The 24,482-nt window shown below is 46.5% G+C and overlaps 1 protein-coding gene across 1 annotated transcript in view; it reads left to right on the top strand.

The window, feature by feature from the left end:
• Nucleotides 1–19,859, top strand: part of LOC107184369 (A-kinase anchor protein 13-like) — a 29,953-nt gene extending 10,094 nt beyond the window's left edge. Inside the window, exons 2-4 of the mRNA XM_015569134.1 lie at nucleotides 1,390–4,492; nucleotides 9,149–9,282; nucleotides 19,688–19,859. Of these exons, the coding sequence (XP_015424620.1) occupies nucleotides 1,408–4,492; nucleotides 9,149–9,282; nucleotides 19,688–19,705 (3,237 nt within the window). The 5' untranslated portion in view covers nucleotides 1,390–1,407 and the 3' untranslated portion in view covers nucleotides 19,706–19,859. The remainder of the gene's footprint in view (nucleotides 1–1,389; nucleotides 4,493–9,148; nucleotides 9,283–19,687) is intronic.
• The last annotated feature ends 4,623 nt before the right edge of the window (nucleotides 19,860–24,482 follow it).

The raw sequence follows: 24,482 nt of genomic DNA, 5'->3' as shown, positions 1-24,482 counted from the left end.
CCTCAGAAAAAAGCCTTTTCACAACTTTTTAAATGAGTGATGAGTGCTGCTGTATCTGAATCGATAGTTATATGGTACAAAGATCACTAAAAAAAAAATAAAAGATTTTATAATCCACTCAAGGCCTCCAAGATGAAGTTGTTGCCAGACATAAAAACATTACAGACTCCCTGATAGCTTTGATTATGGATAATACGAACGTCATGTGGGTACCGCTCTCCGGCCATAACATCTGAAAGGCTAAGTTTAGATCATTTTTCCACCCAGTTTATTTCAGAGATGATTTGATTTGGAAAAAGCTTGGCAATAATTTCATTTAAGGTCATCTAGGGTCAGCTCAGTGCCAGAAGCTTCTTGGGGAGCAGGCATTACTTCTGAGGCCAGCAGGCCGACGCCGGCATCGGAGAGTTGGATGCGGAGCTTGCCTCTGCCTTTCCCAATATGAACAGGTGTCATATTATTTTCCTGTGAACGACTGGCAGGAAGTCAGGCTGTCCTGCGGGCTTCTCTTCCTGGGTGAACCAGAGTCCCGCTGAAACTATCAGTTTGCAGGTGTTAAAGCTACCTCAAGGTATGGGAATCGTTGAACATGAGACACTGAAACTGTCCGAGGATGCATGTGTTAGGAGCATCTAGTGTTTTTTTCAAGAAATGCCACTTGTTTCTGCCAGTCTCTGTTCTGTAATGTTTGCCTGTTATTAAATTTAATGAACTGCGTTCGTAATTTTTAGGAAACTGTTATGCTTTCAACAGGAACTGGAGGCAAGCTAATTTTGACTGTGCTAAGGAGCATAGCACAGAAGCTTTTGTTTACGTATCTATTTATTTTATTTTTATTGATTTCAGAGAGGAAGGGAGAGGGAGAGAGAGAAACCAGCTTCTTTTTATCTTGATCAAAATGACATCCTTAGGGAGCAATCCTGTAGTTTTATTTAACCTGTTTGTGGCCTCTCCTGAGGGGATGGAACAATTAGTGAAATCCCAAATCGTTGGGATATCATCCGAGATAAGAGAGAATCATTGATCGGCTGCCTCCTGCAGGCCCCCCACTGGGGATCGAGCCTGAAACCCAGGAAAGTGCCCTGACTAGGAATCGAACCATGACCTCCGGGTTCATAGGTGGATGCTCAACCACTGAGTCACACTGGCTGGGCTCACCTTTTATATTATTGTTTATTTTTATCATTCCATCGGCTGTGGAGCTATAAGGGAGAAAAGTGATACCAGGAACAGGGGAAACTTCTCTGTCTTTATTTAGATCAGCTCATCGTGTAGCCTCAAAGAGCTCGAATGGTCGTCAGTTTTCTCCAACTGGGTTTTTGTTGATAGATGTCAGTGACGTCTTTTCCCATGAACAGTTCTTAAAAAATTCCTTTCATTTCCTCCTAGAAAACAAACCTCAAGCAGATGGACAATCTAATGCCCTTAATGGTGACAGCCCAGGATCCTTCGGGTCTGCTCACTGCCCAAGATGCAGATGGCTCGTTCCTTCCCTGCACATCAGCGTCCACGGACAGCCCGCAGCCTTCCTCCCCTCCTGCCGGTGCGGAGAGCTCTCCATGCGGCCTGGGGATCACGGCCGTGCAGGTGGAGCGTCTCTCTGATGCCTCCAGTGCAGGCAAGGAAGAGAACACAGATCGTTCCTGTAGGAAGAAAAATAAAGGCGTGGAGAGAAAAGAGGAAGAGGCGGAGCCTACCGTGGACTCTGAGACTCGGTCTAATCCCCAAAGCTGCCTTCAGAGCATGTCTGATTGTGGGGAGAAGGGGAAAGAAGGCCTTCCACCCTGTGAAATCGGAAGTGAAGAAACTCAAGCAAAACCTATCACAGCGGCCACAGCCCCGGGGTCTCTGAGCTTGAGCAGTGGGGGTGCTGCCCTGCCGGGAGTCACACTCATGGAGTCAGGCCCGGCCCCGCATTTCCCTGCAGGTGAACAGGAAGGCAGGTCAACAGGAGATGCTGGTGTCCCAGAGACCGCAGAGGGAGCGGAGCGTGGTCTCAGGAACCCAGATGCCACCACCCAGAAGGTGCTCACAGCTGCCGGGGAAAGGACAAAGGAAAGACTAGAGAACTCTCATGTCGGTGCAGCTGGAGCCTCTCACGTCAAAGACACAAGGCAGCCAGTGGATAAAGCCATGGTTCCAAACTGCGTGTCTGCCACCAGCTCCCTGGACGGTGAGACGCCTGCTGAGTCGGTACTTGTACTGAGTCATGGAGGAGCCCCTATTGAAAAAACTGCCGAAACAGAAACTTCCAGACGTTGTGATGCGAGTGCTGGTGATCAGAGCCCTGCCAGCGTTCCAGCTGCTGCAAATGGCAAGATGGACGCTCCCTTAGCACACACGGGTGGGGCAGTGTCGTCCGCTGATCTACCCTTCCCCCGGCCACAGAAAGATGCTTTGCCGAAGGAGAAAGCAGAAACGAATTCACCTCATCTTCAGAGCCAGAATGACCAGCCACCCATCTGCTCTCCACCTAGAGACGATCAACCTCGAGCTGCCCCTGCCGGTGGACAGAGCACAGTGACGTCTAGTGGTGCGCTGGCTGCAGAGCATCGTGATGACACAGTCACCCAGCCTGGAGGCTCCGCCACAGGCCCGCCCCACGCACAGCCTCCGCCCACTGCCGTCTGCCCGGAAGGCCCACAGGCTGAGACCGCCACCCCTGACCCTGGAGGAGACACCCAGGAAGATGTGGGTTTTTGTCCCCTTGAAGTTTTGGATACAGGGGGCCAAACAGGAGGTGTGAACTCACAAACACCTCTCACAAACGCGCTTGAAGTGGAGCTGCATCCACACGCTGTTGTCCCCAAAGCACAGCGAGAGCCAGTGCCCGGCCAGGCGGTGACATCAGGCAGGACTTTCTCTCCGGCAGGCAGTGCAGACAGTGAATCAGTAACGAGAGATGACGCACTTTCTCTTGTCCCCTCCCAGAATGAAAAGGGAACAGCAGCTCCCCAGCCACTTACCGCTACAGACGGTAGAGATGGCGGAGATTGGAGGGATCCAGATAAGCAGCCACTAGAAGACCGTGCAGCAGGCCTGCCCACACCCCCCGCTGCCCTGGATCCTCAGCCCAGCATGGGGAACGCCAGTCCTGGAGGATTTGGGGAGGAGCAGGAGGACCCCTGCCTCCCAGCAGCCCCTGAAGTTAGGAACATGGAAGGGGGCACCGACTCTTCCCGGCTACATGTGGCTGAGGCCCCTTTGGCCTCTGATTCCAGTTCGACTGAAGAAGGAAACAGCCCGGTGGTTCCAGAAAGCTCTGCGGCCCAGGGACAAGGTGACAGATTTAAAGCAGTGATTTGCTCCTCCACTCAGGAGGACACGCCTCCTTCAGGGGCGCTGCGGGAAGAGCAGGGAACAGACCCTCCGCGACAGGAGTCACCAGGGGACCAGGGAGAACCTGGCGCAGCTGCCTGTGCCCGGGACAAAGCACTTGAACACGGTGGTTCCCGGGGCACACCCTGGGCCTGTCTGAATGCAGAAACCAAACACAACAAGGAAGTGGCCCCACCAGCCTCACTGCTGACTGAAGGTGGGGCCGCCCAGAGCCCAGTGCCACCGGGAGCAGGTCTGGCCACAGACGCGGGCCAGGAAGCCGGGGGTGCAGAGCAGAGCAGCTCACCTCGGCTGCCGGGTCTGTCCCCAGATGCCTCTCGGGCTCCTAATTGCAATGGACCTTCTGCTGTGGATGGAGTGACAGACGCTCAAGCCCAGGGAGAGACCGCTGCTTGCGAGGCGAGTGGAAACATGGCATTGGATGTGGCAGTGGGTAATGCGCTACAGGGAACTGCGGAAGCCAGGGGAACGGCTCTGTCACACAGTGCCCAGGACCTGCCCGTTCCGGAAGTCTTGCTGCGCCAGGAGAACGGGATCCAGGTTTTGCCAGGAGCCTTACCGGACAAAGGTGGGACGGACCTCCAGGGTGCTGCAGCCCCAGAGACGGTGCCTCCTGTTTGGGAGAAAGGGAAGCCGGAGCGAGCCCACCTCAGCTGTCGCAGGGATGCCTCCGAGGAGGCACAGATGAATGACACACGCTCCGTCCCCCTGCAGCCCACTGCCAAGGAGCTCCCCGCAGAGGCAGGGCTCTCCACCAGTGATGACCAGGCCCCCAGCAGGGACAGGGGCGCTCCCCCTGTTCCTCACGCTGTGTCTGCCGAGGCCGGGCACCTGCCTAAGAGCGCAGACTCCATTGAGGAGGCTGCGAGTCGTATAGTGGATGCCGTCATTGAGCACGTCAGGGCCTCAGGAGCCTTGCTCACAGAGGGCGACATCAGTCACCTGCCACCGTCCAGTCCTGCGGAGGCCGGACCCCGGGCTGACCAGCTGGAGAGCGCTTCTGCCGGCAAAGTGCACGCCCTCCTGCCTGGGGAGACCCCACCAGCGGGTAGTACTCGTGAAGAAACACCCAGGAGCTCTGCCGGATGCTCTGCTGGAAGGGAGGAGCCAGAGAAGATCATTCCGCTGGTTCCAGGACCTGAGCCGGCAACAGGTGAGCAAAGCAGATGTGAAGTTAACTGAGAGACAAGCTCCCTGAGCGTCTGTGTGACGTGCAGGTAGGAATAGAGGTGTCCGTGCTGGTTAGAGGTCTTGCATTCATTGGGCAGGCTGCTAAGTGAATAGTCACCACCCCCAGAGAGGCACGCCCCTGCCCCCACCCCCCACCCCCTACCCCGCCCCCAGTGCCAAACAGACGTTGCTTCCTGTATTGTAGACCCCTGGCTTGATTGCCTGGGTCTATGTGCTCTGTCTGTCACACTGGGGTGGGGTGGGCGGTACGGTCCTATTAACCTGTAGCTCCATATCTGCTAGGTCCCTGCTGCTCTGAAATGATGAAGGAATTTAGCAGGTGCGTGTATTCACATGGCTTAGGCCTTTTCTAGAGCCATCCAAGATGTGCTGAAATAGAGTGTTTCCTTTACATGCCTGGAACTCCTTCCCCCATCCTCGCCTGTGTTCTGAGCAAATTGAGAGTCAGAGTGGTTTCATGAATAACTAGCTGTTAGTATCGGTCTAAGCCGATGGCCTAACATCCCACATGGTGGCATTAGGTCATCCGTGGGGGGCGGGGTGGCACCCCCTCCTCTTCCTGCTCTAGGACCAGACCTCCCATCCCATGGCCTGTGGCTTTTGGGCGGCAGTCTGGGAATGCAGGCCGCTGCACCGTGCAGGCATAGGATGCAGGATTTCCGCCCCAGCCCAGTCTGCTGAGCTGCTGTCACAGGGGGTGTCTGCTTATCTTGGTGAAGCAGCTGCAGCGAGCTGATTGCTCACACAGCCGCCTGCTCCATGTCCACAGAGCAGAGCACCCCCACTGCGCAGGGCAGACCAGCTCTCTGAGTAAAACTTCTCCCTGGGAGTTGGCCGGAGCTGAAACTGGAGCCAGGCTCCGTGTTCCTCCCGAAACCTGTCAAGGTCAGTTCGATTCGCTTTGATACCACCACCTGTTACCAGGTATAGACAGAGGACCCGCCTCCATGTTTGGCCCCAGGCTGTTGTAGGTAAGACCTAGCCTGTTTTGTTGTTGTTGTCTGACTGTGTTTTTGATGTTTTTACTTCATTTTTGAAAATCCCTTTAAGTGCAGTACGAGTTAAGCGTGTGGGGGTGGGGTGGGGTGTGTAGAGAAATGAACAAACAGAACGTGAAAAGGCGTTGCTTAGGAAATAGAGCAGTGCAAACACATTGTCATTTCCCCGAAGCAGCATTGTTAATCATTTATAACTTTTTTTTTTTAATTCAGTGGAGGTATTTAAGAAACGTTCAGTAGTATTTTTTGGTGACTTTAGGGTTTTCGTTTTACTGATGTTTTGTATCGCTAGTGGGAGAAACTTGTTGGCTGCTCTCTCAGAATTTCAGTGAGGAGGTCTCCACTCTTTAAAATAAGGCACAAAAACAAGTCTATTTTGGGGGCGCGGCAGGTTGACATTTGGGAGGAAGGGGAACGGCTGTAAGCTGATGCCTGGCCGGGTTCCTTTCCTTTGGGTGCAGCGCCTTGGGCCACATGCGCTGGCATGGTTTCTCTTTCTGGCTCAGTGCGACTTAACACAAGGCAGCGTGAACTATAGGAGCTTTGTGTCTGTAGCGCCCTCAGAAAGGTAGAAACCAGGGAGAATTTCAGACCTTGATATTTATCAGCACCTGCATATAGAAAAGATCTTCAAGTTTTAGGAAGGAAAACGCGATGAATGCCAGTTCAACGGTATCTCTGGGTTTGGGGCTGTTGGTTGGTATGTGTGGGCAAGTTACTTGTTCAGTTACCAAGAGGAGTCATATGTGCTCAGAGCTCATGGTCTCAAATTACAGAGAGAAGTGGCCAGTGATAAAAATCTGTGCTTTCTTCAGAAAAATAGCCCGGATTGGGGAAAGCCCCTGGTCACATTGCCCTGGAAAAAAAGCCCCGAGTGTGATCTCAGAGCAAAAGGGTTTTTTTTTCTAGGAAGTTCATATTCCATTCATGAGCATAACCAGCCTGTCTCATGAGTGAAGGGACATGAGTTTACCTGCTGATTTGGAAGGAGCCCCAGGGCCCTGGCTTCTGTTTTGTTATTTGCTGCTGTGGATTAAGCCAAATAGAAATTGAAATGGGGAAAACACACAGCTTCTGGGTAGAAAGAGGGGGTGAGCCCTTCCCCCAAGAGCATTGGTCTCAGGGGTGTGGGAACCTGGTTGTACACGAGTGAGCCAGGCTAGTCAAGTGTCAGTAATCACTGTTTACCGTTGCGGCTGGCCAATGCTTGCCAAAAATCCGTATTATCAGTTGATTGGCACAGGATAGCAAGGTCATGCCAAAAATCACATCCCCCAAATAAATAAAATAAAATAAAAACAACAGTAAAAAATCTACTCTGGTTCACCTTGAAATATCTTGGTCAAGGAATGCTTCTAAGGGCATGGCTTAGTCAGATTTTTTAATTTAATCACATTGTTGAAGTACAGGACTGAGTTTGGCTCTTTGGATTTCCTTGCCTGTTTTTAAATTGCTAGTAAGATTATGTAATTATAGGGGCAAAGAAAGAAGAGATGTATAAAGGTTTGTTTATAGCAATGTAACTTTCCTAAATCTAAAGTAGATCCTTGTTCATGTCACAGTGTCCTTTTAGGACAAAATCTCTATATATAAAAGGCTAAGTGACCAACTGTATGTCTGTCCGACCGTCCGACCGTCTGGTACATGACACACACCTGGCAATTTAAAAATAAACATTGACTCGCACATGCGCGATACATATAAAGCTTCCATGGAATTTCTTAATGGTATTACTCCTTTGGGAATGCTGTGTCATAAATTAAAATTGAAAGTAGGTGCAATCATCATGCTAATGAGAAATCTTAATAGTAAATGGGGTTTTTGTAATGGTCCTAGATTTATTATCAAAAGATTGCGACCTGACATAATGGAAGCGAAGTATTCACAGGATCTGTGGAAGGAGAGGTTGTTCTGATTCCAAGAATTGATTTATCCCCGCCTGACACTGGCCTCCCATTTAAGTTAATTCGAAGACAGTTTCCCGTGATGCCAGCATTTGTGATGACTATTGATAAGTCACAAGGACAAACTCTAGGCAGAGTGGGAATATTCCTACCTGAACTCGTTTTCTGACATGGTCAGTTATAGGTTGCTTTCTCTCGAGTTCAAAGAGCATGTGACGTTAAAGTTAAAGTTTGTACATCCTTCATCACAAGGGAAATTAGTCAAGTGCTCTGAAAGTGTTTTTACTCTAAATGTGGTATACAGGGAGATATTAGAATGAGTTTAATCAATTTATCAGTCATTGTTTTTATTGATGTTTTTTATCATGTTTTTGTTGCTTCTATATCATGTCTTTGTTATATAAAGTTGTTATTGCTTATTAATCAATTTATATATTTTCATATACATTTTACTAATTTTCTTTCATCTCTGACACTTGTATTAGAAAGGGTGAATAGCAATATTAAAATATTTCTTCTAATTAATCTCCTTTCAGTGTGCATGGATCCGTGCACCGGGCCACTGGTTTTAATATAGTCTGTTCTTCCGTGAAAGAAGCTTCTCTGCCCTTGGGTGTAGGGAGCAGCTCCCTCTGCCAGAGCAGTGGCATGACTAGATTAATAACAACCGCAGGAAGTTTTCCAGGTGAAATTGAGATGACCGTTCCATTTGTGTTTGGATTATCAAGGTGAATTTTGACTGTTCGGTCATCAGTCCCCTTCAAAGAAGTGCCAAAGCCTAAATTTGCTTCAGATATTTTAGCACGTCCTTCCTGTGTTTGCTTACCCATACGGTGACCAGGTAACCACTATGGTTTGGTCTGTGTTGAGCATAATTCTAGAGAAGCCTTTTTCTTAAAAAAGGAAAACTTTTTCTTAAAAAAGGAATTGCTCCTTTGTGATTATGTCTCGGTTTGAGAAGAAACAAAAGTTAAAACAGTAACTTACTAGAACAGTTAGTGTTACCATTTGCAGTTCTGGGTAAATGAATGCATATAGTGTTTTTTATTTTTAAAATTGTTTTTATTGATTTCAGAGAGGAAGGGAGAGGGAGAGATAGGTAGATGAGAGAGAATCATTGATCAGCTGCCTCCTGCATGTCCCCTACTGGGGATCGAGTCTGCAACCTGGGCATGTGCCCTGACCGGGAATCAAACCATGACCTCCTGATTCATAGGTCGACGCTCAGCCACTGAGCCATTCTGGCCAGGCTGTATGTAGTATTTTTAAAGAAAGACTTCTCAAAGGCTTTCCCTCAGTGCTTTCTTTTTTGTCCTGTACACATGCAAGCATCTCTTGCCTCTCGGATGATGGTGGAGATGGACCGCCTAGCTTCAGCTGTTAATCTGTTACCTTGGAGCATATGTAAGTCAGCACCACCCTCAGGTTTGTCATGAAAAGTCAGTGGTGAAAATGGAAGTTCAGTAAACATTGAATTGGACCTTCCCTTACCTACAAACCCATACGAAAGCCAGAGAAAACCATGCAGCCATGTAACAAAGGAATAGCTCAGCATCGGGTCAGAAATGACACCAACTCCTGAAAGTAAAAGAATGCTTTCCACGTAGCCCCAAAGCAAACACACAGAAACACGTCAAACCCGGAGCATGTGTGTCAATAGTGAGGCGCGGGAATCAGTGTTCCGAATGCACTGTGTAACCCTCGTGTTCTCTTCAGAAATGCCCGACACCAAGGCCGACGATGAGGTGGACTTTCTGAGGAATCCCAGGCAGAGCTCCGTGTCTGAGGAGGCGGCTGGAGGCGACACGGCTGCACCTTCGGGGACGAGACCAGGCCTGAAGACACCGTCGGTGAGTGGCCTTGATCTTCGCCGGCACCAGCCGTGTTCCGCGTGGCCCGGCGGGCCTGATTTACGGCCTTGTTTTTTTGTTTGGGGAGTGTATTTTCCTTTCTCTCGTTCCATGACATGTAACCGTGGCTCTGCAGTTAAGCTTTCATCAATGGTGTACACCACAGGGCAGATTGTATAAGGCCTTCCGGAGTGGATCCCTTGGAGATGGTGATGGAAAAGATTTTAGTTTCCCTGTGAGCACAAGACCTTTCAGTTTGTCATCAAGTTTAATGGATCACAAAATGAGAATTACCAAAGGGATGTTAGTCCGATGTTCTACCACTTTCTATTGTTTTTCTCTTTCTTTTTTTTTAACATATTTTTATTGATTTTCTACAGACAGGAAGAGAGGGGGATAGAGAGTTAGAAACATCGTGAGAGAGAAACATTGATCAGCTGCCTCCTGCACACTCCCCACTGGGGTTGTGCCTGCAACCAAGGTACATGCCCCTGACCGGAATCAAACCTGGGACCCTTGAGTCCGCAGGCCGACGCTCTATCCACTGAGCCAAACCTGCTATGGCTCCTTTTCTTTATGTAGAAACTGATAGCAGCAAAAATGAGATTTTAACTTAGAGCTCAACATTATCTGTCTGCAATATGAAGTCTGTCATAAATGATGAAAAAAATGGTTAGTAGGTGTTTTTTCATAGTAGCTCTATTGAGATGTTATTTCTTTTTGTTAATCCTCACCGAGGATATTTTTTCAATTGATTTTGTTTTTATAGAGAGTGGAAGGGAAGGAGGGAGGGGGAGAATGAGAGACACATCGATTGGTTGCCCCCCACGCATGCACCAACTCTGGGCTGGGGCTGGAGCCTGCAACCGAGGTGCATGTCCTTAACCGGAATCGAACACCCTTCAGTCCTCGGGCTGACTCTCTAACCACTGAGCCAAAATAACTAGGGCGAGATGTTATCTTTTTTCATAACAGCTTATTGCGATGTAGTTCTCATACTATGAAATCATACTCATTCAAGTAAAATGCACAGTTTAGTAGTTTTTAATAGCTTTACAGAGTCTTGCAACTGTCACCACTATCTAATTTTAGGACAGTATGGTTATCCCACAAAAGAAACCCCACTTTTATTAGCAGTCCACCCATCCTCCCCCCATCTCCTGGTGGTCACTGATCCTCTCTCTGTCTGTGGATTTGTCCATTCTGGATTTGCATATACATGGAATTATACAGTATGTGGGTCTTTCACTGAGCATAGTGTTTCAGGGTTTACCCATGTAACATCGATCAATATTTCATTTCTTTTTATTGGTAATAGTCCATTCTGTAGATATGCCGCATTTTGTTGTACATTGGATTGGTTTTTTTGGCCATTGTGAGTAATACTGCTATGCATCCTTGCAGACAAGTTTGTGTGGACGTATGTTTTTATATACCTAGTAGTGGATTTGCTGGATCGTATGGCAATTCTGTATTTAATATTCAGTAAGTTTAGAAATGCTTTCCTTCAGGTTCTTGAAATGACTTTTCTTCTTCTTCTTTAAAGCTATGAATTTTAAAAACAAGGAACTTTAACTTGTAGAGAGAAACATTGCTTTCAGTTTGAAATTCCACACTGGTTTAAGAAAAGCAAAAACCTTTCGGAAGCTGAAAATCAAGTTACCGCACTCAGTTATGTGGTCTCTCAGAACATTAGTCCTCCTTGTCTAGACCAGATGGTGCACTGGTTTGGTTCTTCAGAGGGCTAAGTGGTATATCTTCTTAAAGTTCCACTAGTTCCTCCTAAACTGTTCCAAGTGTCTGAAGGGTGATAAACAAGCCTGGTTTTATTGGAGCGCATTGGGAGGGAGTGCTGACCGTTCTAACCCGCTCCTTAGTGCAGATAATACTCATGACTAATGCCTGGGTGGCTCTTTGTGTAGCAGGCGTTTCAGACCAATGTTGCTTTTGCCTCTGGGGAAAGAAAAGAGAACACACCCTGCATGGGTAGGGTACATGTGTCTTTGTTTCCAGAAGCCCCTACAAAAAGAGAAGGAACAAACTCATATCCTCGAATTCAAATGCCTTTTCTCAGTCCTCCACCTTAACAGGGCAGTGGTTAGTGTCACTGAGCACAGCCCAATGCGTGCTTTCCCATGAGAGATATCTCCATTGTGATGGTATCTTGTCCATTATAAAGAAGACAAAACATTTTTAAAAATAAAAAACTCCCTCATCTCTTTCCTGTTTTCTTTTTCTTCTAGTTTTAGGCGTTGAGAAAGATAATATTCCTCTGGTTGGTCAGGGTGCCTCATCCTATATAACAAAAGCCTAATATGCAAATCAACCAAATGGGAAAACGACCGGTCACTATGATGCGCACTGACCACCAGGGGGCAGACGCTCGACACAGGAGCTGCCCCCAGCCCGCAGGCCCCAGGCCAGCCAAGCCGGGTGTCAGCGGGGGCTCCCCCGAATCACCCCCCATCCTTCCCCCGCAGAGGGAGGCGGTGGGGGGCGGGGCCGGCTGGCGAGTGTGCGGGGCCAGGCAGGCCAAGGCAGGTGCCAGCACGGGACTCCCCATTCACCCTGCCAGTTGCCCCCCAGTTGGCCCTGATTGCCGGCCAGGCCTAGGTCAAACGAATTTCGTGCACCGGGCCTCTAGTTTCATAGATCAAAGAATCAGAGGTTCAGAGTCACGTGGCTAGCCAAGATCAGTCCGAGCTAGAACGAGAGCGCGGAGTTTGATTTATAACCTAGGATTCACACAACACTGCACACGTATCCTCTTCACTCTTCCCCGCGGGTATATTCTGAGGAGCAGCCGGAGGTAAGAACCGTGTGATGTGTTGATGGGGGAGGCCTCTGCCTCATGCTTTGTGTATGTTGGCACTTCGTGTAGTTGGAGAAAACATGTTAAGCATCTTAGTTCTTGAAGATCGTCAGGTCTGAATAGTGGAGATTTTTTGTGTGCACAGCATGGCAGTGATGTGAAACCTGGTCACGTGCCTCTCCTCCCTGGCACTCTGCCACACTTGCCTATTGGCTGTGAATTGAAAGGCTACAGCGTGCACACACGCTTTAGTTTTCCCCCGGGGTCCATGTTCTCTTTTCCCCCAGGTAACTCCGCATATACCACAGTCACTGTGTGTGTTTTTACTAGGAAACAGAAGTCTGTAAAACTCTTTTTGAAAAGGACAGACAGTAGATATTTTAGGCTTTTTGGGATATAGTGTCTCTTACAACTAGTCAACTTTGTGGACAAGAGTGTGTGTTCCACTAAAACTTTATTTAGCACTAGCCAGTTTGGCTCAGTGGATAGAGCATTGGCCCGCAGACTGAAGGGCTCAGGTTCAGTTCTGGTCAAGGCCACATCCCTCAGTTGCAGGCTCAATCCCTGGCCCTGGTAGGGGGGGCATGTGAGGGCAACTAATCTGTATGTCTCTCTCACATTTATATTTCTGTCTCTTCTCCTCCCTTCCACTCTCTCTAAAAATCAATGGAAAAATATCCTCAAGTGAGGGTTACAAAAAAAAAAACAGAAAAAATTTTACAGACACTAAAATTTGAATTTCATATAATGTTCATGTGTTACAAAATCCTCTCTTTTGGATAATATTTTTGAGCCATGTAACAATGTAAAATCCACTTTGGGGTTTTGGCATAGGCTGTACAAAAAGCAGGCAGTGGGCCCCTGACCTAGAGAATATTGCTTATCAGTGGATGAAAAGAAAGCAAACAGGCTTGTTTTCTCTATTGTTGCATTGGTTTTGTGGTGAGCGCTCTAGTTGCTGTCAGCAAGCAGGAAGGCAGAGTCCCGTCTGTGCCTCTCGAACTGGCTGTGTGACCTAGCGTCTCCCCAGCTCGGTGTCTTCATCCGTTTCTCCTCTTGCTTTAACCTCTGGAATCCGTTCGCGGCCTGAAAGGGCTACTTGAGCTGTGGTTGTAGTTGAGGGTGGAGTGGCGTTTGTTTAATATTATTTAATCCGATCTTTCTGACACATGCCCAGTCCCTGTGTTGGCCTTGGGAATAGGCCAGTCATTGCTTCATCGAATCATTGTTTCACTGAATCATCCTCTCCTCAAGGTAAAACAGGAAGAATTTGTGTATCTTACGCTCTGCTGGTGCATTTGTGGCCATTTTCTAGCATATGTCAATAAAGACTCTATTTTAAATTCTTTTAGAAGTCTCCCTGTTTGGTAACCTTCTCTAAACATATTTATTGTCAGTGCACAGGGACCTCTGTTGAGTGTGGCTCTACCAAGTATTTAAAGAAAAGTCCAGTTGGGTTCTTGTTTGCTTTAGTTCAGTCGTCTCATACCTGTCATACAACCTGAGGAGCGACTTTTTCATTCCTTAACCTACCTGACATGTTGTGCTATAAATGAGCTCTTAATTTAGAGGTTAATAATCCTGAAAATCATGATTCATGAAGGAATTAGGCAATAGCAGGATGAGTACTTGCTTATTTTCTCAGAGAAAACACATTTGTGTGTTTACTGCTACAAGTTTCTCCATAGACTATAGATGATCCTAACAGATGTTTCTTCACTGGGTTGAAAATTGTTCAGACGTGGCGCCCGCAGTTGAGGAGGCCAGGTTGTTTAGTCATACACAATAGGGTTGTGGCTTGTTATTAAGTATTGCCAACGCTGTAATATTAAGTTACAATTTAATATTCAACATGATCCCCTCTTACACACTTCACTGGTCTCAAGATTCTCAGATTGCCTGTGTTCTGTTCTGTTCACCCTCGGTGAGTTAATGTATATCAGGCACTGGTAGTCTGGCACCAGTGAGTACAGCTTAGCATCAGTCAGTTTCATAACTGCAGATTCCAGTCTTCTTTTCACTCATTTCAGTGACCAGTGGCGTATGGTGGTTCGTAGAACAATCGAGACTCAGTTTCTGCTTCTTGAACATTGTTATAAAAGCTGCAAGAATAGCATCAGACCCTAACTTAAGGTGGGAGGCTGGGAGCTCGTTTGACCCCTGAGACATTCAGAATGTTAATGAACCTGAACGATTATCTGAGTTCCGTGGATTCAGCGTGGTTAAGTGGTCGCCTCATTTCTCCAGTTACCTCTGTAGACTAGGCTCACTGCTGTGTGAGTGCTGTTCCCACTAGACATACTGGTTTCACGGAGAGCCAGCCTGAGGGGCCACTTCCGGGGAGTCCAGTTCACGTGGGTGGGTTTCAGCATTTTAAACAAGTGCCCCCTGACTGAGGCTTATCCACCAAGGTCTAGGGCATTCCATTAGCCTCCCATGCTTTCAATGAGAGTTGGAGAAATTCCATTCGCCATTTCGGGACCAAAGCTGACTCATTTTTAAACAAGTCTCATGTTCTTATTACAATCTGTTCAGCTTCAGCAAAATACCGCCAAGGTAAGGTGGTGTTTGTCCAAAGAGTTCGTTTTTGGTGCAGAAATGAAGATTTTCCAGATCTGCCTTTTATTTTCAAAAGAATGAGATGACTATAGAGATGACATTGAATCCTTGCGTCCAGAATAGAAGCCTTCGTGGGCCACTCACCTTGAGGTGTGCTCCATGGTGGTGCTTCTCCGCCCCCCGCCCCCCCTCCCCCCTCGCTGTAGACCGGCATGCTCCACGTCTCATGTGAATCTTCTCTGCAGTATATGGCCAAGTTCATCAGAAGGAGCTTGCCTCCCTGGGGCATGAGTTCATTGAGGTATCTCTGTAATAATTCCTTTTCCAAATGCTCTTCCCATAAGCTCATTAGCCATTTGGAACAGTTAGTAGCCAGTGGATCTTGTCAGGGTGCCCGCGGTCCTAGCAGCCAAGTACTCAGGATCAAATGTGTTCAAGCACAACTCTAAAATCCCATATGCTGAGTATTGGGTTACTGGGAAAGTCTACTCTTCACTTAAGAAAGCCTGCTCTTCAATCAAGACAGCATTTTAAATCAGAACCCTATTCCCCTTTTCTTTACAGCTTCACAGCCAAACATCAAAGTAACTGAATTTTCACTCGTAATTATTGTTACAACAGCATTAATATTTGTCTCTTCAAGGCTGTGATGAGTGTATGGTTGGACAGATTCTGGTTAATGCCTTCTCCTTAGTTCTCTCTACGCTTCTATTATTTTCAGTGGAACACTATGCTTTCTTCCTCTTGTCTCAAGGGGGCGAGCTTGCATTTCCATCCCTTGTCCAAGAGTCTGGATAAAAGCTTTGTTTTGTGTGTCTCCTCGCAGCCCTCGTGCACAGCCAGAGGACAGCATGGCAGCTCTCAGGCGGTTGGTAGGGAACTTGACAGCCACAATGCTGCTGCTCAAAATGGCTCACATATCCTAGCCTTACTCAACAATTTCCAATTTTTAAAAGTCCCTTAAAAGATGTCCCTGCTATCGTATTTATATGTGTAGTTTTGTGGTGGATGTATCACCTAGGAAAAGACAAATTGGCCTCTAGCCGTTGCCAGTAGACGGCCCCTAATTAGCCCTTTTGGGTCCAAAGCTAGAGTTAGTTTCAACCACAGGGAAACTTACTCCTCAGCTTTTTCATACTGAGTTTTTGGAGCTACTCTTTTTTCATGTCTCCTCTGAAATGGAGTTTCCAGGAAATTTCTGCACATATTCTTCTACAGTAGATAGTTGCAAAGCTAGTGCCTCAGAGAGGAACCCCAGATCATAAAGCCACAAGTGGAAAAACTGTAACCTCAGTGTAAATATATCTGTAGGTAATAAATGTGAGGGTATAATGTACTGACCTGGCTATATATTTTTAAGTGACCTTGAGCTATTTAATTTCTCTGGTCTCTATTTTCTCTTTTGATAGTGGTTAGGTGCTCTCTAAAGTTCCTTGCAGATCTTAAATCTTGATCAGTGTGGAATGATTGCAATAAATTAATAAATATTGGGGTGTATAGCTCATGTGTTGGACCAAATGGACAGTCATGTGGGACTTTTCAAATCATCCTTTCTTTAACAGCCAAATTCTTAACTAATCACTTTTTAAGGAACATTTTCCAAGGAGTTTTTTTCCCTCCCCCTGGAGTCTAAAATTAAATCTCCTTTTTTCTTTCATAGAACTGCTTAATTTTAGGTCATAGGTCCATTTTTGGAGGGGTATATGTACCTTTTTCCTCCTTTTGGGACAAAAGAACATTTGATGCTCACCACTCCTTTTTTTTATTATTTGAATCTTCATTGTTGAGAGTATTACATATGTCTCCCTTTTTTCCCCCTCATTGTCCTCCTCCACCCAGTTCCTGCCCCACCCAGGCCTTTACCACCCTAATGCATATTTATAATAATAAAAGTATAATATGCTAATTAGACCAGACAGCCAAATGACCTTCCAGACGTCCTTCTGGACGACCTTCCAGATGAAGCCAGGGCTTCGAGGGCTGAACCCCTTGCACGAATTTCCTGTATCGGGTCTCTAGTATGCATGCATATCAGATCTTAATCTCTTCACACTCCCCTTCCCTATGTTTCCATGCCTCTGATTCTATTTTTAGATTCAGTTGTTGATAAATGTTTTTATTGCCATTTTATGGTTCCTATTTTTTATCTTTCTTCTTCTTATTCCTCTTCTTAAAGAATACCCTTTAACATTTCATGTAATACTGGTTTGGTGGTGATTAACTCCTTTAGCTTATTCTTGTCTGTGAAGCTCTTTATTTGACTTCCAAGTCCAAATGAGAGCTTTGCTGGGTAGAGAAATCTTGGTTGTAGGTCCTTGCTATTCATCACTTTGAGTATTTCTTGCCACACCCTTCTGGCCTGCAAAGTTTCTGTTGGAAAATCAGCTGACAGTCGTATGGATGCTCCCTTGTAGGTAACTAACTGCTTTTCTCTTGTTGCTTTTAAGATTCTCTCTTTGTCTTTAATCCTTGGCATTTTGATTATGATGTGTCTTGATGCAGGTCTCTTTGGGTTCCTCTTGTTTGGGACTCTTTGTGCTTCCTAGACTTGTAAATCTATTTCTTTTACCAGGTAAGAGAAGTTTTGTCATTATTTCTTCAAATAGGTTCTTCTTCTGACACCCTCATAATGCGAGTACTGATGTTTATCTATGCTTCCATCTTGGTTCCCCCCAAACTGGTCATTTCTTGGTTCCTCTTACCACTTTTTTCATCCATATTTTTGCACTATTCACTTCTGTTCATTTTTTAAAAATTCATTTTATTTAAACAAAACAGAAACAGTTCACCCATCATCTCCCCCTCCCAGCTCCACCTCTTGCAACCACCAATCTGTTCTCTGTATCTGTGAGTTAGGTAGGTAGGTAGATTCATTCCACACATGAGAGGTCATGCAGTATTTGTCCTTCTCTGTCTGACTTATTTCATATAGCATAATACCAGTGAGGCCCATCCATGTTGGTGCAAATGGCAAGATTTCATTCATTTTTTGTGGCTGAATAATATTTCTGTGTGTGTGTCTATGCAGAGTGTGGCAAAGTGAGTTTACCAATTCTGTCAGGCCATATTGCTACTCATGTATGTCACCATGTTACTTTATGTTTACTCCGAGGGTGCCTCAGCCACAGGCCTCTTGAGATTGGTTCAGGGCCTGGGCCCGCCTGGAGGAGGGTGCATGACAAGAATCGCAGACTCCATAAAATGTGTAACCTCCACTTTGTGGGCAACAGGACAGTCATTCTAAGAGGCTCGGAATTTTTCTCTTAATCCACCCTGTGAGGCCAGAGATTGTGGGAGCGCTAGACTGACTTGTCAGCAGGGCAGATGGCACACACATATTCATGCGTGAGTTCCTTACTTTAAACACAACAAAGATTCCTAAATAAATTGTGCTGTTAGAATGGATTCCCTTCTTACGGGAGTTACTATTGTGCATTTCCCAAAGTAAATTGAGCCTTTACTTTTCACACACACACTGTTTGTGTGTTGACCATTGTAATAGAAACTGGGAATGCCATGAAGGGTCAGACGAGTAAGATGTGCCCTAAAGAAGACCTGTTGAGAGAGCAAGTAGTGAACCGGGAGTGACCGTGGGTCATGGGACCCGGAGAGGCGTTATCTGTGGGTTAGGCCTGCCCACACCCGTGTTCTTTCTGCTGTTTGCTTGTGGCGGCATTGTACCATGAGGCCTTAAGTGGAACACTAAACGTTTCACTCAGGGATTTTTCCCTGTTGATAGCATTGCTGGCCTTGAAATAGGAAGTCGGTCTTTTTATTCCAGTTCCAGAAAGTGATGCATGTGTCATGATTGTGTTGCCATGGAGCACCTCCTGTTCCTGTCACATCGCACTCCCAACACAATGGGCTGTGTTCCTTCCCAGGAGCTATGAGGTGTCCCTGATGGGATGATCTGAGGAGGAAAACAGAGCTGTGCCCTCCTCCCTCGTTAGCCCCGAGCCTGGTGCTGGTCTGCCTCACGTCAGGCTCTCGGCGGATTGTTTTCCTCCTTGTCTGAGACTGTTTGTTCCTTCTGGTCTCAGGAAAAGGACTTAAATCCTGGCTTTCTTGACCTGTTACTCTAATGCAATTGCGATGGCACCTAAATCTATTCAAAGGAGTTCCTAAAGCTGTGAGAAGAAATACTGTTTGAAGATTGGTACAGACCAGCGGTTCTCAACCTGTGGGTCGCGACCCCTTTGGCGAGCGAAAGACCCTTTCACAAGGGCCGCCTAAGACCATCCTGCATATCAGATATTTACATGACGATTCATCACAGTAGCAACATTACAGTTATGAAGTAGCAATGAAAATAATGTTATGGTTGGGTCACTACATGAGGAACTGTATTTAAAGAGCCAGAAGGTTGAGAACCACTGGTATCAACTGTAAGGTGGGCAGTGCTCTTAGGTCTGCTGTTTAAGTCAAAAGACTGTCCTATAGACTTTGAGAAACAGTTTGTCATTGGCACACCCCACTCCAGTGGAGGTCCTTAGGAGATGCCTGTCCATGGTGAATTCAGATGATGGGCATCTGCGTAGGGTCATAGGTAGAGTGTCTGTAGCTGCTCACTGTCCCTGGAAGAGGGGAAAGGGAGGTAAGCTCCTCAGTGCTTAATAATGCCGAGTTTCCTTGTCTCTGTTTTATTCCTGACCGGGCAGTGTCTGTGCTGCCATGTGTCTGTTTCTTGGCACGGCTCTCCAGGAAGGAGTGGGGGTTAAACAGAAAACAAAGTATTGCCTGCCCTTTTAAGAATATGATCTCCGAACAAATCGTGTTGTTTTTTTAAAGCTTAGACTCCCTCTAGGGGTTATCTAATACCAGCCATTTGTTAGTGGATAAACATGAAGGTGCCCTGAACTTGCCTGATGTGAAAAGTGGCCTCGATCTTCCCTCCTTAAAGCTCTAGGTAGTGGGAGCTGGGAGCAGGAAGGAGGGAGGTACCACCAAGGAAAGGGAAGATGGAGAGCTTTAATGTGGTGGTGGGGATACGGGGGGAGAAGGCAGAAGGATCACTAAACATAAGTCTCTTCACAGCGCCTGCAAGGGACCTGACCAAGCTGTGAAAGCACGGCAGCAGCAGCAGCTGTGGTCGAGCCACGCCATCTAATTCTTCTGGCAGTTGTTTCTCTAATTTGTCATCCATTGCTGAGCATAGAGAAAAGAAGAGGGATATGAAAAGAGCTTTTAATTCTAATAGAAGAAGAAGAAAGGGCTAGTTGATTCTTTTCCTCTGAAAAGGGTTTGGTCACATAACTAGTTTAGTGTAATGGAGGGAGATGATTACACAGATCTATGTGTAAGTTAAAAAGTGGAAGCAGTAAGTATCAACACGAAGCAGATTATTATTGTAGATCACGCAGGGAGAACAAAGGGTAAAATATTTAACTGTCGCAGTGTTTGACTGTTCTGCGCAGTGAGAAAACCTAAAGTCATTTTCAAGGTCCACCATTTCTTCTTTTCAGTTGGGTCAAGTTTCTAAGCTTTCTAAATCTCTGTTTTCCGGCTAGTGAAAAGAAAATAGGATTCTACCAAGTCTCCTATCTACCTTCGGCAGGATTTCTATGAGGATCAAATGAGATGAGGCACGGGAAAACACTTCACAGACATTTGGTTACAGTGTAAAATGTTCCCACCTGGCTATAAAGCCAGTCGTGTTCCTGGGCTGAGGAAACTCCAAGGAGGCTAGTCGCTAGGGAGAGGAAGTCGCATGTTGTTATGTGACATCATTACCTGGAGGGTCAGATACTTAGAATATTAGCCTTTTATATGTATAGATAGTAATTAAAATATTTCACAAATGCATGTCTTTGATTTTTACAGTTTAACAAGGCAACCCTTTAAAAGGGATGCATTATTCCCCACCACCACAAAGCATATGTGTTCTGATGGTCATAGGAGTAGCTGAGCTGAGAGAGAACTCGACTTTGCCAGGGAGAGGAAATGTGTGTGAAGTCTTCCACAGGTGTTTGTAACTTCCATTCCTGAGGATTGTGGCTTGTGAGTCCCCACATTACCTGCCCCAGGAGGAAGACCGTCTTATAATTAGATTAGAGCATTTCTTCTCCATGGAACCTTGAACAAGTTAATCTCTTTTTAAAAAATATATTTTATTGATTTTTTTGCAGAGAGGAAGGGAGAGCGATAGAGAGTTAGAAACATCGATGAGAGAGAAACATCGATCAGCTGCCTCCTGCACACCCTCTACTGGGGATGTGCCCGCAACCAAGGTACATGCCCTTGACTGGAATCAAACCTGGGATCCTTCAGTCCACAGGCTGACGCTCTATCTACTGAGCCAAACCAGTTAGGGCCAAGTGAATCTTTTGAAGTGGAGGGTTTCAGGTAGCTGGAGCTGGAGCTTTGATTTGGAAATCTGTACTGTAGAATATTTCTAAAATATCTCTGCACTTGCCTGGCTCATTAAACACTGAACAATGTTTTTCCTTCTCTTGATGTCTCAGAAATGTCATTATGGCTAGCACTGACTGTTACTTCGCGAAGATGTGCATCAGTGGACACTGATCCTACTAATAGTACAGAAACTTGCATTAAAGAATCACTCATATTGGCCCAGCCAGCGTGGCTAAATGGTTGAGCATCGACCTATGTACCAGGAGGTCAAGGTTCAATTCCCAGTCAGGGCACTAGCCTGAGTTACAGGCTCAATCCCTAATGTGCGGCGTGCAGGAGGCAGCTGATCAATGATTCTCATCGGTGATGTTCTCTCTTTCTCCCCCCTCCCTTCCTCTCTGAAATCAGCAAAAACATATTAAAACAAAACAAAACAAAAACCTGGTTTTAGTCAGTATGGCAGGAGTTGCAACTGAAAGTCAGGTGGAGAAAAGGAAGCTTCTTCTTTTGATACCCATTTAGGGTTGAACCAAGAAAAATGGCTCATCTCTGTCTGTGTACAGTTTGTATAATTGCCTTTGTAGTGAAACACAACAGATTAAGCTTTCTCAGGTTTATCAGCCTGAGAATTGGGGGCATAGAACCATTAGAATTCAGACCCAGAAAACGATACTTGTATGAAACAAAGGTGGTAGCAGTAGGCAGTATTAAATAACTGATGCTTATTCTTATAGCATCCTCCTAGGGGAAGTGGAGGAGAGATGTTACTGCTCGTCCTGTAGAGGGCAAGTCGGAGGGACACGTGTGTCCTGCTCAGTGCTGGACGCTCAAGGGTTGGCCCTGATAGTACTTTATGATCTTATCTGTTCCTTAAACTATCTCCTTGGGTTACCTGATTTGTCCGATGCACTGTCCTTACATAGCTCTCCACCAGCCAGTGCTGCCAGTCACCTGACCCAGCATACACACATCGGAAAAAATGATGAAAGTGTGTGTGTGTGTGTGTGTGTGTGTGTGTGTGTGTGAGTTGTTGTTGTTAATAATCCTAACCCAAGGATATTTCTTCATTGATTTTTATAGAGAATGGAAGAGAGGCAGGAGATCGAGAGAGAGAGAGAGAGAGAAAGAGAGAGAACCATCAATGTGAGACACATCGATTGGTTGCCTCCCACAACTGAGGAACGTGCTGTAGACCAAAATCACACCTGCAGCCCTTTAGCCTGCGGGCTGGTGCTCTATCCCCTGAGCAACTGGCCAGAGCTGAGACGTCTCATTTATTGATAAGGCCCAATGTGCTCATGTCACTCGCTTGTGGTGAGCGGAGTAGAGACGCCCCTTTCCTCCAGTGGGCACCTCTGTATCCAAGAACCCATGGGTGACTGAAATTGGCGAATGAAGGAGCTTCTGAACCTAGATTCCGGCACTAGTTAGGCCTAGTCCTGAGAATGTCGCTTTTCAGACAGCGATGGCTGTTTATTCATTCAAACAGGAACCATTTGTTGAATGCGAAGGCCAGGAACCTGAAGGAAATCCAAAGAAATAGAGCTATCTTGCTCAAGAGCCTTGTGTAACAGATACCCAGCTCACTGTGATGACCAGTGGATGCTTCCCGTGTGACAGGAGTGCTCAGGGCTGGGGCGCCGGCATGGCAGCCAGGTGTGGGATCCAGTCTGAGCGCAGCCATCTGACCTGTGCAGCTGCAGGAGAGGGGGTCCAAGGAGAGGTGAGAAAGGCACAGAGGCCGTCAGGCTGCTGGCTTTTCTCCCAGAGTCCCGCCTGAGAGCCCCTGGGCGCTCTTTATCCCAGAGGCCACTGGCATTTCAGCCTCTGGTGGGGATTGTTCAGGACACCAGAAGTTCCGTCCAAATTAGGCACTTGGGGATTGGCCAGGAAAAAAATCTATAAATATCTGTCTTTTATTACTTCTTTCCCTTTGCCTCAAATGAAGAGGCTTTTTTCTTCTTTTCCCAAGGTTGACTCTTCCATCTTCGTTCCTGGTCCATGTTGACCTTGTTAAAGAACTACTGCTCCATGCCCGGCCGGCGTGGCTCAGTGGTTGAGCTTCGACCTATGAACCAGGAGGTCACAGTTCAATTCCCAGTCAGGGCACATGTCTGGGTTTCAGGTTCGATTTCCAGTAGGGGGCGTGCAGGAGGCAGCCGATCAGTAATTCTTTCTCCCTCTCCCTTCCTCTCTGAAATCAATAAAAATGTATTTTTTAAAAAGACATTTGGTGGAAAGAAAGATTTACAGAACTCAGTTTAATGCAAACTCGTTTTATGAGCTGTGTGCCCTGGGACAGCTGACTTAGACTCTGAGTGCGACTTCTCCTCGTCTGTAGACAATAACATCTCCTGTGAGGAGCACAAGTTTGCAAAGAGACCTTTTTAAAGCTTTGTCTTTTCTTATATTCTCCCATCTTAATTTCCTTTTGCCATTGTTAGCTCCCAGCTAAATTGTCTTAAGGTTTCTTCTTGCAAAGCCTTAGAGCAGCGGTTCTCAACCTGTGGGTCGTGACCCCTTTGCCGGTCTAATGACCCTTTCACAGGGGTCGCCTAAATACATCCTGCATATCAGATATTTACATTACGATTCAAAACAGTAGCAAAATTACAGTTATGAAGTAGCAACGAAAATAATTTTATGGTTGGGGGTCACCACAACATGAGGAACTGTATTAAAGGATCGCAGCATTAGGAAGGTTGAGAACCACTGCCCTAGAGGGTTAAAGCAATGGAGTGGCTTGCTGCTGTCTAGACTGATTTGAAAATTGCAGCTGGTTGCTCACTCTTAAGGCCTTCCTCTTCTCCTTTCACTCTCTCAACCTTGGGGCCTCCAAACCTGGTCAGAGAAATGCCGGACCAGTAGTGCTTGAACCTCTACCCTGAGATTAAAAAGGAAGCCCGAGGTGGAAACAGTGCCTTTGCAGCCATTGTAAATACTGTTCCCCTTTCTCCTGTCAAGTTCCAAACCTCGTATTTTGCGCAGACTGTTATTCTAAGCAGCCTGGAGTTGCTCAAGTGGAGGCTAATGTTTCACCGGTATTCTAGTCAATTTGGCCCACAGATGTGCAGCTCTGAATGACTCACATGTTTAAGTTAATGAAGTCATAGATTGATGAAAATTGTCAACTGTGGCAGACCTCTCCTTCCTTCCCATTTCATGTGAAAAGTGGAGGTGGCAGATGTAATTGTGCAAGAATATACTGCATGTTTTCTACAACAGGTTTTGAGCAGATTTCTCCGTTCCTATGAGCTAGCTATACGTCAGGTGATAAGTACTTCTTAGTCTCAGACTGACGGTATCAGATCAAGAAGGAATGTCAGGTATGCTACAGTGTCCATACTCTCTCAGTGTTCAGTTTTGAAAACCTAAGTCCAGAGAGTCAGCGTCATTGTCCCAGGTCGCTCAGGGAGATAATTGCACACCCCGGAATGGAAAGAACCCTTGGTTTTCACACTCCTACCTCCTTCCTGCT

The sequence above is a fragment of the Myotis davidii genome, unplaced genomic scaffold (assembly GCF_000327345.1).
Source record: "Myotis davidii unplaced genomic scaffold, ASM32734v1 scaffold164, whole genome shotgun sequence".
In the NCBI taxonomy this organism is placed as follows: domain Eukaryota; kingdom Metazoa; phylum Chordata; class Mammalia; order Chiroptera; family Vespertilionidae; genus Myotis; species Myotis davidii.
Note: the sequence above shows the minus strand (reverse complement) of the source record. Positions and strands in the feature narration are given on the sequence as shown.